We start from the raw sequence: 17,215 nt of genomic DNA on the forward strand, positions 1-17,215 counted from the left end.
CAGCAGAGGAGGTGTTCGGGACCTCGGTGATTCTCAGGTCTGCCATCTGCTGCCTGTATGACTTTGTCCTAGTCATTTCTACTCTTCGGTTTTCTCATCTTTAAACGAGAGGGTTGGACTCCACCTCTAGGGGCTGTTTAGTTCTCAATCTATGATCTTATGATCATTTGACCTCCTTGAGCCTCAGTCTACCCCTCTGTAAAAACAGGGATAATGCCTGAATGAGAGATAGCATTAAGAGCTCACCCTGGAACCCGGAAGACCCAGGTTCAGATCCTGACTCACACACATTGTGTGATCCAGGGCGAATCGATGAACCTTCAGTATTCTGGGCAAGATGGCTACCTGTATTAGTAGATGGAGTTTCCTCCTGCTGAAGGTTCCTTACGGCAATACTTATGTTAGGCTACTTGGTGTTGGGAGAAAAGCAGTTGGTATATCCTAAGGGCTACGGTGATTTGTCTTCCTTCCCAAATATGCATCTGCACTTTGGAACAATGTGCTGGAAGTCCCACTGCTTACTTCTTCTTCAGGGGCAGCTAGGTGATACAGTGAGTAGAGGATTGGGTCTGGAGTCAGGAAGACCTGAGCTCAAATTAAACCTCAGACACTTACTAGCTGTGTAATGCTGGGCAAATCATTTTATACCTCAGTTTCCTAATCTGTAAAATGGGGACAATAATAATACCTACCTCCCAGTGTTGTGAGGATCAAATGAAGTAATGAAGTGCTTAGCACAGTGCCTGGCACACAGTAAGTGCTATATAAATATTAACTATCGTTATTATTACAGTAAGGACATGTAATGAGTGGGATTTCACATGTCAGTTTACTTCCAGATCTGTGCCCTGGTGGTGACAGCCTGACCTTTGCTACCACTCTCCCCCCAGGCGAGGCTCCTCGCAATCAGGCTGCCCTAAAAGGTGATGTGTCAGGGAGGGATTCAGGCAGGGTCCTGATGCCCTGGGGGTCGAAGCTTTGCGCATGTACTGTGAAGCCATCCTGCCTTCCAGCAGTCTCCCTTTGGGTACTGAGAAGCCAGTTTAATTTAGCTCTTGTTGGTGACCTGGAGGTGATCTGAGGAAGGTGGAGGGATGTTATCAGAGGCTGCTGGGATGGAAAATAGACAAATACTAGGTGTTTTTCTTTGGGGTTTTTAAGCAAAAATGTGGCTGAACACTTTTTTTTTTACTGGAATGCAGCTTTAGGGCCATTTCTGCCTTAAAAGAGGGGGCAGCTTCTCCATCTCCACAGTAGCTCCCCCCCCATGCTCCTTCATTACTCCCTCCCCCCACACACACAATGGAACATCTCAGATGGAGAAGCCAGGATGAAGCCACTTGTGTCTTAGGGTTCAGATGAAGCAATGGCCTCTTCGCTTTCTTTACCATTTTTCTTCTTCCTCTTTTTTTGGAAGGGGGAGGCCTGTCATGTTGTTAAAATGAACAAATAGTGAAACTTTTTTGGAAGGTATGATGGGCTCCTGGGTAATTAAAAGCCTTCGGGGGATTTTTCAAAAAGCCCTTTATGAGAGCAACAAAATGAGAGCATGACTGGAGAGAAATGGGAGGGCCAGTGATGGCAACCTCCAGTCCCGACGCAGGACCCTGTTGGCCCCTGTGCTCGCATCCCTCCTAAATCAGTGCGGAGGCCGGGTTTGATTTATTCTGAGAAGGTGCAGAATTAGCCCGTGATTCATGATTGCTCTCCTGCACAGACTCACTACTCGGGCCTAGACATCAGGAAAAGCTCTCTGTCCCAAAGGGTTTTGGCGTCCCGCTGGGACTGTACCGGGTGGGATTGGTTCGTACCCCAGCCCCGTCACTCGTTAAGTGACTCTTGGTTGAGTCACCGGCTCTGGATTTCAGTTTCCTCTTCTGTGAAAGGCGGCGCCGGGACAGGCTGAATCCTTCCAGCCCTGGCTCTTGAGGCTGGGATTGTCTGGAGAGCCAGCCCCGAGGAAGGGTTAGCATTCTTCCCCATGGCTTTCTCTTCTGGTGTGTTGGTGAAGTTAATGAGTGTTGTGGAGGGAGAGCCCCCAGCTTGGGACTCTCCCTGTGTGACCGTGGCTGGGTCACTTCCTTTTTCGGGGTTTCAGTGTCCTCTATAAAGCCAGGAGGCTTTACTAGATGATCTCATGAAGTCTGTGAGCCTCTGATACGATGTATCTAGTGCTTTGTAGCAAGAATGTAGGTTTACACCTGCCTGTAAGGTTTACAAAACTTTATCACTTAGGGTGACCAAAAATGGAATGGGCTGCCACAGGAGGGGAGGGCTCCAAGAGAGGATGGATAAGATAAACATTTATTAAGCACCTATTGTGTACCGGTACTCTGCTAAGCCCTAAGCTAGGGATACAAGAGAGGTAAAAAACCTTCCCTGCTTTCCAAGAAGCTCGCACTCCAATAGGCACATGCCAACAGCTGTCTACAAGCCTGCTTTAGTGCAGGATGAACCGGAAATCATCGACAGAGAGAAGGTACTAGAAGCAAGAGAGAGGAGGAAAGGCTTCCTGTTAGAAGGTGGGATTTTATCTAGAGCTTAAAGGAAGCCAGGGCAGCGGGGAGGTGGAGATGAGGGAGAGAATTCCAGCCACAGAGGGAGAGCCAGTGAAAATTGCCTGACTTGGGAAGTGGGAATGGAACGTCTTGTTTGGGGCATAGCAAGGATGTCACTTATAGAGTGTGACAGAGGATTCTGTGAGGGTGCAGGTTGGACTAGACAGACAAGGGGACCCTTTCCCTTCTGAGATTCTGTGAGCCAAACCCCCATTTTAGAGATGAAACTATGAGGCTCAGAGAGGGCCCCTGTACCTGGGACATAATACGACATGTTTGTTTGTAATAGGCATGTTTGTGTGTATGCCACATACCATCGCATGAAAATGCAACCCACTGGAAATCTCTTTAGAACTTGGATCCATCCTGAATTTATTGGAAGTTGCATCCAGTAGGTTTGATGGTCTGTTCCCTGGTTAGGCGTGGCATAGCACTGGATCCCTGGACTTCACACACTGGAAGTACCTGCTGCCCTTGGGACCTCTCCCTCTGATTGGCTGGTTCCCCCTAGAACCTCCGTTTGAAGGCAGAGGGCCAACCCTGTCTTGCTTCCTTTCCAGCCTCCACTCCTGACTATCCCACACTTTCTGTACAATGGCACCACCATGGGTACCTATCCCCTTTTTGGCTCCCTTTATTTTTTTAAACTATTTTATTTTATTTTTAATTTATTGAATAAAACACTAATTTCCACAACATAGTGCAATAAAAAAGATGATTGCACATGAAACTGCAAATCTACTATGCACAACTTGCTATTCCTTCCAAATATACAATATTATCATGTAAATTTCTTTTTCTTCCCCCCCCACCTCTCCCATTGGCTACCATTAGACAGAAATAGGTATGTGTAATATATATGTATGCATGTATGTATATATATGTGAAATTACTCTGTACATACTCTATTTATCACGTCTTTCTCTGGATGCAGATAGTGTCGTCTTTCCTAGGTCCTTTGTAGTTAATTTGAGTATTTACAATAGTCAAAATGACACTCATTCAATGTTGTTCTTAAAAGAATATTGCAGTTACTGTATAGAATGTTTTCTTGGTTCTGCTCATTCCACTCTTCATTATTTCATGCAAGTATGTCCATGCTTTTTTAAGATCATTGAGCTCATCATTTCTTATAGCACAATAGTATTCCATCACAACCACACACCACAACTTGTTCAGCCATTCCCCAATTCATTTCTCATTCTCATTCAAAGTTATGTGTTGTTTTCCTCATTAGAATGTAAGCTCCTTGAGGGAAGGCACTGTCCTTCTTTCTGCTTGTATTTGTATTCTCAGCACTCAGCCCAGGGCCAGGTGTCTAGTAATTGTTTAATAAATGCTTGCTGAGTTGACATTTTGATATTCTTAATGGATCTGTGATCTCACTGATACACCGTCTGTCCGATGGTGTAGGTCACAACCAAACTGTGCCTGCCTAGTTTGTGTGACCCTTACCCCCTCTTCCCCAAAACTGCCGTGTCCACCCGATATCCTGAGCACCTTTCCCTAGACCTCTGGGTCTTAATGCGGTGTGGTTACCGACGGGTGCTGTCCATCCGTACTTGGCCTCATGCCCAGCCTACCTCAGGTCACTCATCTCCTTCATACCATCCTTTATCCTACTTCTTCTAAGTGGTTCCATCTGTATGTGGGACATGTGGCAGTGGCTCACATTGGCTGTAAGCTTGCGTCTCTGTTGTCTTTGGGTGACTCTCCATGTTAAATCTCTGCGGCTATTTGTTGTTTCAGTCGTGCCTGACTCTTTGTGACCCCATTTGGGGTTTTCTTGGCGGAGATATTGGAGTGGTTTGCCATTGGCTTCTCCAGATCATTTTAACAGTTGAGGAAACTGAGGCAAACAGGTTAAGTGATTTGCCCAGGGTCACGCAGCTGGGGAGTGTCTTCCCGAGGCCAGGCTGGGCGCTCTGTGCACTGTGGCGTGCCACCTAGTGGGCCTCTTGCTTCCTAATGTGCCTTTAATCTCTCCCTCTGTGACTGACAGACCTTTCTCCCTTCAGGCTCCCAGGTGCACCCCTGTCAATTCTGAGCCTCAGGTTTCTTGTGCCTTCAGCTGAGGCTTTTCGTCTTCGCTCATTAGAGAACTCGAGTCACAGAAGCAAGACCCAGCACATATATTTGCACTAAGATTCTCCCCAAGTGCTTTACATATGGTATCCCAGCCCTTTGAGCTACAGGCTATCTGTGGTCCCATTTTACAAGCAAGGTAGCTGAGGCGACGAGAAATCCAGGGACTGCCCAGTCACACAGCTAGTAAACGTCTGCGTCAGAATTCGCACTCAGGTCATCCCGATTCTACCTCAGTGTTAGCGCATAGACTTGGAGTTGGTTGGAACCAGGGGTCATCTAGTTCACTTTACGGATGAGGACCCTGAAGAGGAGAGCGGTGACATGCAGGTCGAGGTCAGGAAGGCCATGAGGCTGTGGTAGAGTTGAGATTCGAACCCAGGTCTGGAAAATTGGGCTCCCTGGCATAACTCTAACCCTCTTCTCTCTACACGTTGTCAGGCAGGACACCCCCCTTTTTTCTCTCTCCCTCCTCCTCCTCCCCTTCTCTCCCCCCTCTCTTTCTCTTGCTCTTCTTTCTTCTCTCTCTCTCACCTGTCTTTTTTGCTCTCTCTTCTGTCTCCCAACATTTGTCTGTCTGTCTGTCTTTCTGTCTCTTCTTCCTCTTCTCTTGGAATCAGGAAGACCTAAGTTCACATCCAGTCCCAGACACTTACTAGCTGTGTGACCCTGGGCAAGTCACTTCACCCTGTTTGCCCCAGTTTCCTCATCTGTACAATGGAAATAATAATAGCACCTACCTACCGCTGTTGTTGCGAGGATCCAGTGAGGTAATAATTGTAAAGTGCTCAGCACAGTGCCTGGCACATAGTAAATGCTATATAAATGTTAGTTATTATTATTCCCTCTCTCTCTCTCTCTGTCTCTCTCTCTCTGTCTCACACACACCACAAACAATATTGAACTGTATATATATTCCCCCAATTACATGTTGAAAGTTTTTCACTTGTTTTTTTAAGTTTTGATTTCCGTATTCTACCCCTCCCTCCCCTCCCCCTCCCTGAGACGGTAAGCAGTCAGATATAGGTTCTACATGTGCAATCATGTGAAACAGAGCTAGATGTTTAAAAGTGAAGGGGATGGTTAAATAAATTGTGGCCTATTAACATGACAGAATACCAGAATACAGCTGAGGTTCTGAGTCTGAGGAATGTAAAGGTGCCTCCACACTCCCCTGACCCCCAGTGGTGGGGACCCAGCAGAGCAGGAGGCCTGAGCCTATGTCTGGCTCTGGGGGGAGGGACTGTCCAGCTCACAAGTGTCCTGGCTCCTTCCCTCTGCCCCCCACTTCACCAATATCCAAAGGCCTTGTGCAGAGCCAGCAGCGCAGACTGAGCGTGAGACACGAGATGACCTTTTGGGGCACCGTCCTACGACTGCAGCGAGGTGTCAGGGTTTGCTGGGCCTGGTCACCTATTCAGGATGCAGCTGCAGCTCCCCAGGGGTCTCTGGCCAGCCTCGATGCCCTTTGGCCTAGGAGGGCGCTGGGGGAAGGGGGTGGCCCAAGGTCACCAGGTGCACCGTGGGCCACCCTGTGCTCTGCCCGTCATGGGCTTTGGGCATCATTCAAGCTGGGGGCCCAAGGGGTTCCTCTGTTTGGTTCAAAACCTGGGGAGGTGTTTCCCCATCATGGGCTGACAATTGACGCAGCTTCCTCAGGTGTCCTGAGGAGCCCCACATGAATCTGAACTTTAATCTCCACACACCCCAACTACTTTCCTGCCCCAGTCTCCCCGCTCCCATCCCTCCTCCTCTCGGCTATCCACAGCCCTCCTGCCCACTCCCTCTCCGCATTTCCATTTTGCCCCCAGACTCTGATCTGGTGACTTTGGCCTCGTGGCTGGTCCTCCCATGAGACCCGCCATCACCCTGGGCTCTGGGCCTTCTCTCTGACTGACTGCCGTGCCTGGAACGCTCTCCCTCTTAGTCTCCACCTCTGACTTTCCTGGCGTCCTTCGAGGCCCGAATCAAATCCCACCTTCTATGCAAGCCTTTCCCAGCCCTTTGCAGTGCTCCTCTCCTGCCCCCATGGACCATCTCCAGCTCCTCCTGGCTTTATCTTGTTTGCACATGGTGGTTTGCATGTTGTCTCTCTGTTAGATTGTAAGCTCCCTGAAGGCAGGGACCGTGGTTCTGTTTTCATGTTTGTGTCCCCCGCGCTTAGCACAGTGGCTGGCACATGGTAGGAACTTCAAAATTGTTTATTGACAGACATCAACACTGGTTGATGGTGGTGACACCTGGGAGAGGCTGGAGTACAGGCCAAAGAATCTGGGCTTTACAGTCAGAATCGGGGTTCAGATGCCACCATCACTACCTTGGAGACCCCCAACATCGCTTCACCTGCCTCAGCTTCAGTTTTCTGATTTGTAAAATGAGGGCTTTGGACGGGGTGGCCTTTGACATCCTCGCAGGTCCCAGTTGCTGACCCCGGGCCTGGCCCAGGAAGGAGGCCAGAATGAAGGCGCAGTCGGCGATAGAGTCTGGGCGTTACAGAGGGCTGGCATTATGTCCAGCCTGGATGCTACTTCCGCTCCTCCCATTTGCTAGGGTGAAGGGAGAACGGGGTCAAAGAGACTTCGAGGGGCTCCCCAGCTCCTCCTCCTAAGGAGGTCTGGGCCTGCAGTGTGCACATGCGTGTTTCTGTGTGTGTGCACCCATGTACGCATGTGTGTACAGGTGTATTGCTGCGGTTGGTGATGTTCTCCGTGGCTACAACATTCGTCATCGAGGTTCCTGCCCCACCCTGACATTTTCCTGCCTGTTTAGTTTCAATTTTACTGAGATTTCTTTTCTTCTTTTTTTTTTTTTTAATGCAGGGGAACCAAGGACATATGACCCGGAGTTCAGAGGACCTATTTATAAAAGGTGAGCATCTCCACCACTCTGGTTTGTTTCTCTACATCAGGGGTTCTTAGACTATTAAGCAGCGTGGACCCCTTGGGTGGTCCGTGAAGCCTACGGTTGCCTTCTCCTAGTAATGTTTTTAAAGACATGAAGTAAAACGCACAGGATTATCAGTTATCACCCTATTTTAAAACTCGCAGTTCACCAGCCCTAGGTTACTAACTCTTGTTGAGCGAAGCCCCACGTGGCATGGTTTGGGGGTGTGTGCAGGGGTGCGTGTGTGTGCACGCTTTTGTGGTGCCCACTTCAATGAATGCAGAACCATTTGGATTGTTCAGAGGTGATAGCTCCAGTTATTTCACCTCATTTACCTGGAGAAGGTGCCCAGACGCACGAGCCGCTGGCTCTGTCAGGAGGCCAGAGGAGTTGTGTGTGTCAAAAAACGAGCATCATGAGCCTTAACAGCTTTGTGGAGCACCGCCGATACTGCCAGCCCCTGTCCCTGCATCCTGTTGCATGAAGACCCCTGGGCCACCAGATCCAAGCAGCCCCTGCCCACAGACTCCCCTTCCTCAGCACCCTCTGGAGACCTTCCTCAACGTTAGAATGCACTGGGAAATGAGGCATTTTTCCTCTTCTTCTCTCTCTCTGTCTCTGTCTCCCTCTCTCTCTCATTCTCTCTTTCTTCTCTCTTCTCTCATTCTCTCTCTGTCTTCTGTCTCTCATTCTCTCATTCTCTCTCTGTGTCTCTCTCTCATTCTATCTCTGTCTCCTTCTGTCTCTCTCTCATTCTCTCTCTGTCTCTGAGTCTATCTTCCCTCTCTCTTTCTCTCTCATTCTCTCTCTCTCCCTCTCCCTCTCCCCTTTGTCTCTCTCTCTGTCTCCCTCTCCCTCTCCCCTTTGTCTCTCTCACTCTCTCCCTCTCCCCTTTGTCTCTTTCTGTCTCTCTCTCTCCCTGTCCCTCTCCCCTTTGTCTCTCTGTCTCTGTCTCTCTCTCCCTCTCCCCTTTGTCTCTTTCTCTCTCTCTCTCTCCCTCTCCCCTTTGTCTCTCTGTCTCTGTCTCTCTGTCTCTCTGTCTCCCTCTCCCCTTTGTCTCTGTCTCTCTCTGTCTCTGTCTCTCTCTGTCTCTCTGTCTCTCTCTCCCTCTCCCTCTTCCCTTTGTCTCTCTGTCTCTGTCTCTCTGTCTCTCTCTCTCTCTCTTCCCTTTGTCTCTCTGTCTCTGTCTCTCTCTGTCTCTCTGTCTGTCTCTCACTCTCCCCTTTGTCTCTTTCTCTCTGTCTCTCCCTCTCCCCTTTGTCTCTCTCTCTCTGTCTCACTCTCTTTCTCTTTCTGTCTCTCTCTCTCTCTCTCCCTCTCCCCTTTGTCTCTCTCTGTCTCCTTCTCTCCCTCTCCCCTCTCTCTCTCTTTCCTCTTGAGGTCTTATGGCATTTAAACATGTCTGGAGCCATTCATGGCCCCCTGGTGATTTTCTTCTTCTTTCTTCACTTTGCCCTCAATTCCTGAGCATGTGACTTTCCCACTGTGGGGCTGGAGAGGAGAGAGATGAAGGGAAGCCAATGTGGACCCAGGACCATTTGGAAGGGTTGCCTGGCGTGAGACGTGAAGCTGGCTCCCCTGTTGAGTTCAGGCCATAAGTGTGTAGGCGGCGTAGGTCACGTTTCGTGGTACCATTCCAAGCGTGTTGGAAAGCCTAGGGGAAGGGCATCACCTGGGTCACAGATTTGAGCTGGAAGGAGCCTCAGAGGCCTTCTCAGAGACGGAGGCTCATGGAGGCTGAGTCTCATATCTGGCAGTCAGGGACAGGCCCTCTGACTCCAGAGACAGCGCTTTCCCCACTACTCTCCACTCCCTCAGTGTTCAGATGCGTCTCTAATGCCTGCCGCTTGAATAAAGCTGAGGGTCCTCTTTGCTGGCCAGTGGACAAATGGCTTGATGGGACCCCTAGATGTGGAGCTAGATGAGACCTTGGACGTTTGAGGAGATCAATGGCCTCATTTTCCAAAGGAACTGGGACAAGGGCAGCATCAGTGGACAGAGGCTGGGTTTGGGGTCAGGAAGGCCCAAGTTTGAGTCCTGCTTCTGACCCCTGAGCTGCGCCACTTTGTTAAGTTAATCAGTTGACAATGGATCTATAAGGAGCCTTCTGTGTGCCAGGCCGCCTTTCCAGGGAAGTCTCTCTGAGGCCCCTCTGTCCATGCATGGGGGCCGCCTCCCTGGGAAGCCCCCCCACACCACTGAAATAACAGGTCAAGACCCAACTGGGGTGGGAGGGAGACAGGGAGAAGTGGGCCCGTCTCACTTCACAAGATCCTGGACTTCAGGTTCCCAAGCCCTCATTTACAGATGAGGTAACAGAGGCCCAGAGTAACTGGCCCGCAGATGCACAGGTGGGATTTGAATGTGGATCCTCAGGCTCCAGGGCCAGGTTTTCGTTATTATGCCGAAGGCTTGGCAAACTTTAAACTGCAGTAGATGTGAACGTCGTGATTGTTATTACTGTCATTGCTGCTGCTCTTACTAACATTAGTCAGTTAATTAGCGAGCTTTCGTTAAGCAGGTGCTATGTGCCCACCCGGTGCCAGCCTCCGGGCGTATAAAGACAGTCCCAAGGACTGTGAGCGGTGATGGCGGCTCTGGCATGGACTGTTTCATGGTTAATCCCAGAGGACTGATTCATCTTTTTTCCCCCAAATCACTGATCACTTATTCCCTTTCCACAAGTCTGTGCAGCCTCCTGGGGCCTCCAGAGAGGAGCCATGCCCCACGGTAAGATAAAAGTCAGCTGCCACGGTTAGCGGAGGGAAAAAGACAGATGAAAGGTGTGTCATTTCTGGCTCTCAGAGAGTGAGGGATATGGGCTTTGTTAGCCCTGGATGGGGGAGGGTGGGAAATGTGGCGGGAGCCTGCAGACAGCCAGGGTTTAATGGTGGGGCCTGGCAGACCCGCCAGCGCCTTTATGACACAGGTCATTTATTTTTGCCGAGTTCCTTTCACGGAGGCTTTAGCCCCTGAATGGCTGTCAAAGGACAGAGAACCATTGTGTAGGAACGGGAGCACACATCAGGGCCTCAGTGTGGCAGCTGTTTGATGGCGCACTGACGTTGCCCCTCGAAGTTCAGGGAGGAAGGCACGAGCTGCTGGGACAAAGCAGCGGGGAGGACACAGTTACTGGCTGGGGAGGCTTCCAAGGCACCAGTCCTTGCTGCTTCTCCAGGTGGAAAGGGGCTGACTTGGTCTCCCCTCCTGCCTGCCGCAGGCGTACTTTAACAACACCACTGGCGCCTTCGAAATGAGAATGGCTTGGCCCTTCGGTGACAGCCAGCTTCCCGAACGCCTGCCAGTGAGATGTCTCTCGGTTTGGATGGAAGCTGGGCCCTGGAGGGAGCTGCTGGGGGAGGGGAGATGAGCCAGCTCGTTAGCTCCCCAGGCCTCGATTCAGCCCAGTACAAGAGTGTGCGAGGTCTAAGGAAAGGCTGGCCGGGCAAACCAGGCCAGGCAGAGAGCGGTTCTGTGACAGGGCTCACCAGCAAAGATGCTGCCCAATTAGAGCCCGGACCAGAGTTCTTAACCTTCTTCGTATCACGGGTGGCTGGTAGGCAGTCTGGGGACCCCTTCCTCAGACTAATGTTTTCCCGTATATAAAGTTAAATACACATGATTACAAAGGGAAGCCGTTACCGAAATCTATCTGTCTTCTATCTCTGTATCCATCCATCTATCTACACAAACCCCTGGTTAAGAACCCCTGACCTACACTTTGAGTAAAGAAAGAAAAATTCTTTCATTTTCCCCTAGAGCACTCTGGCTTGACCTAGCCACTCTGGGATTCTTTAATGAATGAGCCCATTTTCAATTCTCTTGGTTGTCAAGCCCCCTCCTCCTCCCCCAGCTCCTCAGGGAAAGGGGCACAGTGCCCACTTCTAGGCATCAGTAAATTCTTTTCACTTCTTCCTTCCCCCTTAGGCCCACACCTCCTGCTAAACCTCCTCAGACTGGAGATGAACACATATGCTGCCATTTTGGACATAACCCTTAGTCTCTGATGAATACATAAATATGAGACATACAAAAAAGCAAATTATCGAGGTGGCACTAACAACAGTTTCAGCCTCTATGGCTTTTTGAAGGTGGGAATTTCACCTTGAAGATTGGGGTTGGGAATGCCAAAGGTGAAGTGGGGGAGGGGAGAAGAGGATTTCAACCCAGGTGAAGCCCCAGCCCCAGAGGTGTGCTGATAATGTTTAACAACAGGCTCTCTGAAAACACATGTCCACAGGACACATTTTTAAAAATTTTATTATACATACATGTATAATTTCCCCCAATTACGTTAAAATAATTTTAAAAGTTTTTTTTAAAGTTTTGAGTTCCAAGTTCTCTCCCTCCCTCCCCTCCCCCATACTTGAGACAGTTTTAGTCATTTTGTACAAGAAGACTTGAATAAAAGAAAAAGAATGAGAGAAAGTGAAAGCTAGCCTGCTTCAGTCTGTATTCAATCAATATCATTTCTTTCTCTGGAGGTGGATAGTATGCTTGCTTCATCATTAGTCCTTTGGGATTGTCTCCGATCATTGCATTGCTGAGAAGAGCCAAATCTAACAAAGTCAGTCATCACACAACGTGGCTGTTACTGTGCACAACGTTCTCCTGGTTCTGCTCACTTCACTCAGCATCTGTTCATCTAAGTCTTTCCAGGTTTTTCTGAAATCACCCTGCTTGTCATTTCTCATAGCACAATAATATTCTATCACAATCATGTACCACAGTTTGTTTAGTCATCCCTTTGGTTTCCAATTCTTAGCCAACACAAAAAGAGCTGCTCTAAATATTTTTGTACATATGGGTCCTTTTCCCATTTTGGGGATATCTTTGGGATACAGACCTAGCAGTGCTGTAGCTGGATCAAAGGGTATGCACATTTTTATAGCTCTGTGGGCATAGTTCACAGTACACATTTTAAAGTTTCATCTGAATTATTAGCATTTTGGCCACCATGTTAAGTGTAGACAGTCAACAAAACAATAAATCAGGCCATGGTTTGTAGTTTTGCCAATTTCTAAAATAAAAATGCTTACACTGAAAATTTAACAATCAGCTTTCACCAGGTAGCAGGTCCAGCAAGGCCCAGGATACTAGCAGCAATAATCAGGCCACTTTGGCTGGAACAATAGAGACTTGATATTTCATAAAGGAGCAGACAAATGTGTGAGAAACCTGAAAAGATCAAGACTGGAGCCAGGTGGTGAAGGGCTCAAATGCCAAACAAAGGAATTTGGAATGTAGAGGCGATAGGGAGCCCACTGGGGTGGGGGAATGAGATAGCCACACCTGTCTTTCATCAGTAGAGCTTTGTCAGCTTGGTGGAGGGTGCTTGGAGAGGAGAGAGACTAGAGTCAGGGAGATCAGTGCAGTAGAGGCTGGGTGAACAGCCACGAGACCCCAAGCTATGGCAGGTATGGCTTGGATGCAGGCAAAGCGGGGGCTGGGGGACAGTATTTTCCCCACCAAAATGCTTTGAGATAGATGTCACAAGAATGATGGTGAGCATACTGAAGATCAGGAAACTGAGGCCCAGGGAAGTGATGACCTATGCTACCAGCAATGATAAAGCATGGCATTTAGAGATCCCTGGAAATGTCTCAGTAACAATCGACATCCAACTTTTGACAATGTCACATAAGGAGTTTTGAAAGGACAGACGTTGAACTTGGCTACAGCCTCTAAGCTCTCTCCCCATTCCTAAGATGCTATGATTTGATTCTGTGAGTCTGTTGAGCTCTCATATCTTAATGGAAGGGGAGTTTACTTTCTGGCAAGTGAGAAAGATGGCGATGGTTGGGCTGAGCCTCTGTCAAACACTTTGTGCTGGTCTGCCCTTCAGTCTCTGAGGTCGATGCGCTTCCCAGTGAGAGCTCATTGGCTCTGTCTTGGTTGGCCTATGAAGGATTATAGGGAGATAGAAGGCTAGAAAATCAAAGAAATTCCAAGCTGAACAGAGAATACACAATTCTGAATTTAAAATAAGAAAGACAGACAAACCAGAGTGTTTTAAAGGGAAGTGGTATTGGACTTATCTGAATCCTAAAGATAGAGGTGGTCTCAAAAGAGATGTCTAGAGAGAGGCAGTATGGTGTAGTGATTAGAGAGCTGACCTTGGAGTCAGGAGCACCTGAATTTCAATGGTGCCTCTGGCACTCGCTGTTGGTGTGAGCACAGGCCAGTCCCTTCACGTGTCCGAGTCTGTCCCCAGACATAAAGAGGAACATCAATGCCCCTGATTCCATCATGCTTTTGTGCAGTACATCGTCAAGAGCGCTGAGGTCCTGGATGCAAATCTGGGCTCTGTTACTTACTCCTGGTCTGTCCTCGGGTGAGGCCGTTGACCTCCCTGGCCCTCAGTTTACTGATCCACACAGTGAGGGGAGTTGGATCAGAGGACCCTAAGCTTCCTCACCCCAAGAGGTCTTCAGGGGGCTCACAGGACACACTGGTTGTCGTTAAAGGATGTGGAAATGCCAGTTACTATTTGGACATCCCTGGTACTACTTGTCTAAACTTTTAAGAGGGTTCAGTAGGCTGTAGGGAACGAGAGGAAATACAGATAAGTATCAGTTTTGAACGGCTCATTCTTCAGAATGCCAACGCAAATTGAAAGGGGGTGTGTGTGATTTCAATCTGACATTCTCTTTCCACTTTTAGAACAGAACAAATGGTTTCAGATGATCAATTATTTATCTGTTTAACTGCTCTCAACAGAAGAGTGGAGAACAATCATCTCATTAATATTCACAACCTGTTCCTTGTACAAACACTTTTTTCAAACTAGTCCTGATATATTTTCACCTTTTATGTGCTCACATCAGGAAAAAAAAAAAGAAGAACCTAAAATAATATCCATTAGGAACAATGATAATCAATCTGAGAGATAAAATTTGAAGCCCAAAGATTTCAAAACCCATGTAGCTGACTTGGTATATCAGGGACCAAGGATAGAGACCAGGAGTGCTGGTCCTCTCCATGAGAGGCTGACAAATGCTCCTTTACCATGGGGCAAGTAGGAAGACCACTTCTCAGAGATGGTAGAGGAGTGAGGTTTCCAGTGCTGAGATCCTGCAGGTCTGTGTTAATAGGCTTTAGACCTGGGAAGAAGCCTCAGATGACGAGCTGGCTTTTTTAAAGCACCGAAGCTTGTTAAGGTTTCCAAAGTTCTTCGTGTCAATATTCTTGTTGAGAATCTCACAATAGAGATAAAGGGTGGGGAGGTAAGAAGATGCATTCCCTTTTCTAGGTGAAGGCTCACATATATGAAGGGATCTTTTCCGTGACAAAGAGGTAGCCCTTCCTCTTGCCAAGACCATTTCCTTGTATCCCAGGGGTTCCCATCCCCTGTTCCCATCCCCTCCCATCTTCTCTGGCAGATGGTACCTTCAGTCATCCTCTCTCTCTCTCTCTCTCTCAACTTCTCCCTAACTCCTTGATCCTTCTCTACTGGCGTCATACGTGCCCAAGTCTCCTCCACTTTAAAAACTTCACTAGAACCTACCACACTTCCCACCATGATTTCATCCAATATCTCTCCTCCCCTTTTCAACCAAACTTCTTTTAAGAAGTTGTCTACACTTCCTCGATGTTCACACTTTCCTCAACTTTTTGAAATCTACCTTCTGGCCTCATCACTCAATGGAAACTGTTGCCTCCCAAGTTACCAGTACTCAGTTGCCAAATCTAATGGTATTTTCTCAGTGTTCAACCTTCTCAACCAATCTGTTGAATTTGATATCCTCTCCCTCTTCCTGAATATTCTCTCTTCTCTGGGTTTTCCCAACACCACTTTCTCTAGGTCCTCCTCCCACCTGTCTGATGACTCTTCTGTTTCATTTGTTAGCTCATTATATCATAAACCCTAACTATGCCTGTTATCTAGGATTCTAACCTAGGTACTCTTCTCTTCCTACACTCTCGTGATAACTTTGTTATCTCCCATAAGTCTAACTTGTATCTCTATGTAGATGACACACAATACTTATATAGCACATATTTACATGTATGTGTAAATATACATACATGTATATATTATTCATATACATATATGATAGATATTAGATGATGATAGATAGATGACTCTCCCAGTCACTCTCCTGAACTTAATTCCCATACCACCAATTGCCTATTAGACATTTCAAACTGGTTTTCCAGAGGTTTCTCAAATTCAACATATCTAACACTTAACTCATCATCTTCCCCCCCTGCTTCCAAATTTCCCTAATTCTTTTGAAGATGCTGCCATCCTTCTAGCCTGCCAGGTTTATATCCTTGGCATTTTTCTTGCTACTCTCTCTCTCACCCCTCGTGAACAATCATTGGCTAAACCTTGCCATTTCTATCTCCCAGTATCTCTTGTATCTGACTCCCTCTCCTCACTCACCAGCTCCTACCTTCCTACCTTCAAGTCTCTCACCATTCCAGGCCATTCTACATGCTGCTGCTACAGTAATTTTCCTCAGTGCTTAGCACAGTGCCTGACACATAGCAGGAGCAGTATAAATGCCCATTCCCTTCTCCAGCCTTTAGCATAGATCCGGCCTTTGACTCCCCATTCAGTCACCTCTACTAGCTTCTTGTCGCCTGTAAGAACAAATGTGAATTCTTCTGTCCTTAGCGCTAGAGTCCTTCTGGTCTTTCCCTCCCGTTGGTCCTTACTTCTCCTCTGGTCCCCTCTGTCTGGCTGTCTCTTTCTGTTCCTCACATCTGAGGCTCCCTCTCCTGGCCCCTTTCCTTCACTGACCATCCCCTGTGCCCGGAATGCACTCCCTCCACGTTGCTGCTTCAGGGAGGCCCAGGCGCCATCTTCTGCGGGAAGTCTTTCCTGATTCTCCCCCACCCCCAACACACACCTCTAGTGCCCTCCCTCCCAGACTCCCTTATGTCTAACAGCTTTGTACACGTTTGTATTGACTCTCTTCGTGTTCGTGCTACGTATTTATTTATAGCACAAATATCATTATTTCTTTTGTATCTCTCCAGTAGAGTATAAGCTTGATTGCCTCATTCTTTGGACTTGGATACTCAGAACCTGGCACATAGTAGGCACTTAATAAATGTTTGTTGACTGACTTACTGATTCAAGTGAATTCCCGAGGGCACATAGCTACTTAGTATTCAAGTTGAGCCTTGGTCTCTTCCTTATCTTGCACTCTACCCACTTTACCACGCTCCCTCTCTTACACAGCCCTGGAAGCAGTGTTCTGATTTAAACGGCCTCTATCTTGGCTGGACCGAATAGTTTGCATGTTAGTGTCCCCATTAGATTGGGAGCTCCTTGAGGGCAGGAGCTGTCTTCTGCCTTCCTTTGTGTCTCCAGCGCTTAGCATAGTGCCTGGCACCTCGTCGGTGTGTAACAAATGCTTGTTGACTGACCAGAAAAGATTCCGTAAGTTTACGGCGAATTCTGACTAGGAAACTCTCTGGAGGCCTGCCCAAATCCCTCCTTGTTACTCGTAGTTTCTTCAGCTCCCCCATCTCCACTCCTGATCAGACTTACTTTGGTGACTCATACTTGCATCTTCAAGCCTTGGGGTCAGTGGTTCTATTCTGACTTCCTATTACTGTTTTTCAGTTGTTTCGGTCCCGTCCAGCTCTTCGTGACCCTACTTAGGGTCTTCTTGGCACAGAAGCTGGAGTGGTTCGCCGTTTCCTTCTCTAGCTCAATTTACAGATGAGGAAGC

General features: G+C 48.1%; 1 protein-coding gene across 4 annotated transcripts in view; it reads left to right on the forward strand.

The window, feature by feature from the left end:
• The window catches only part of SLC44A5 (solute carrier family 44 member 5), a 408,380-nt gene that overhangs the window by 201,527 nt on the left and 189,638 nt on the right, over nt 1-17,215 (forward strand). For all 4 annotated transcript variants that reach the window (XM_027874052.1, XM_027874054.1, XM_027874053.1 and 1 more), the window contains exon 2: nt 7,463-7,511. In XM_027874052.1, coding sequence (XP_027729853.1) covers nt 7,463-7,511 — 49 coding nt within the window. The remainder of the gene's footprint in view (nt 1-7,462; nt 7,512-17,215) is intronic.

Source organism: Vombatus ursinus, unplaced genomic scaffold, assembly GCF_900497805.2.
Source record: "Vombatus ursinus unplaced genomic scaffold, bare-nosed wombat genome assembly UNPS02014804.1, whole genome shotgun sequence".
In the NCBI taxonomy this organism is placed as follows: domain Eukaryota; kingdom Metazoa; phylum Chordata; class Mammalia; order Diprotodontia; family Vombatidae; genus Vombatus; species Vombatus ursinus.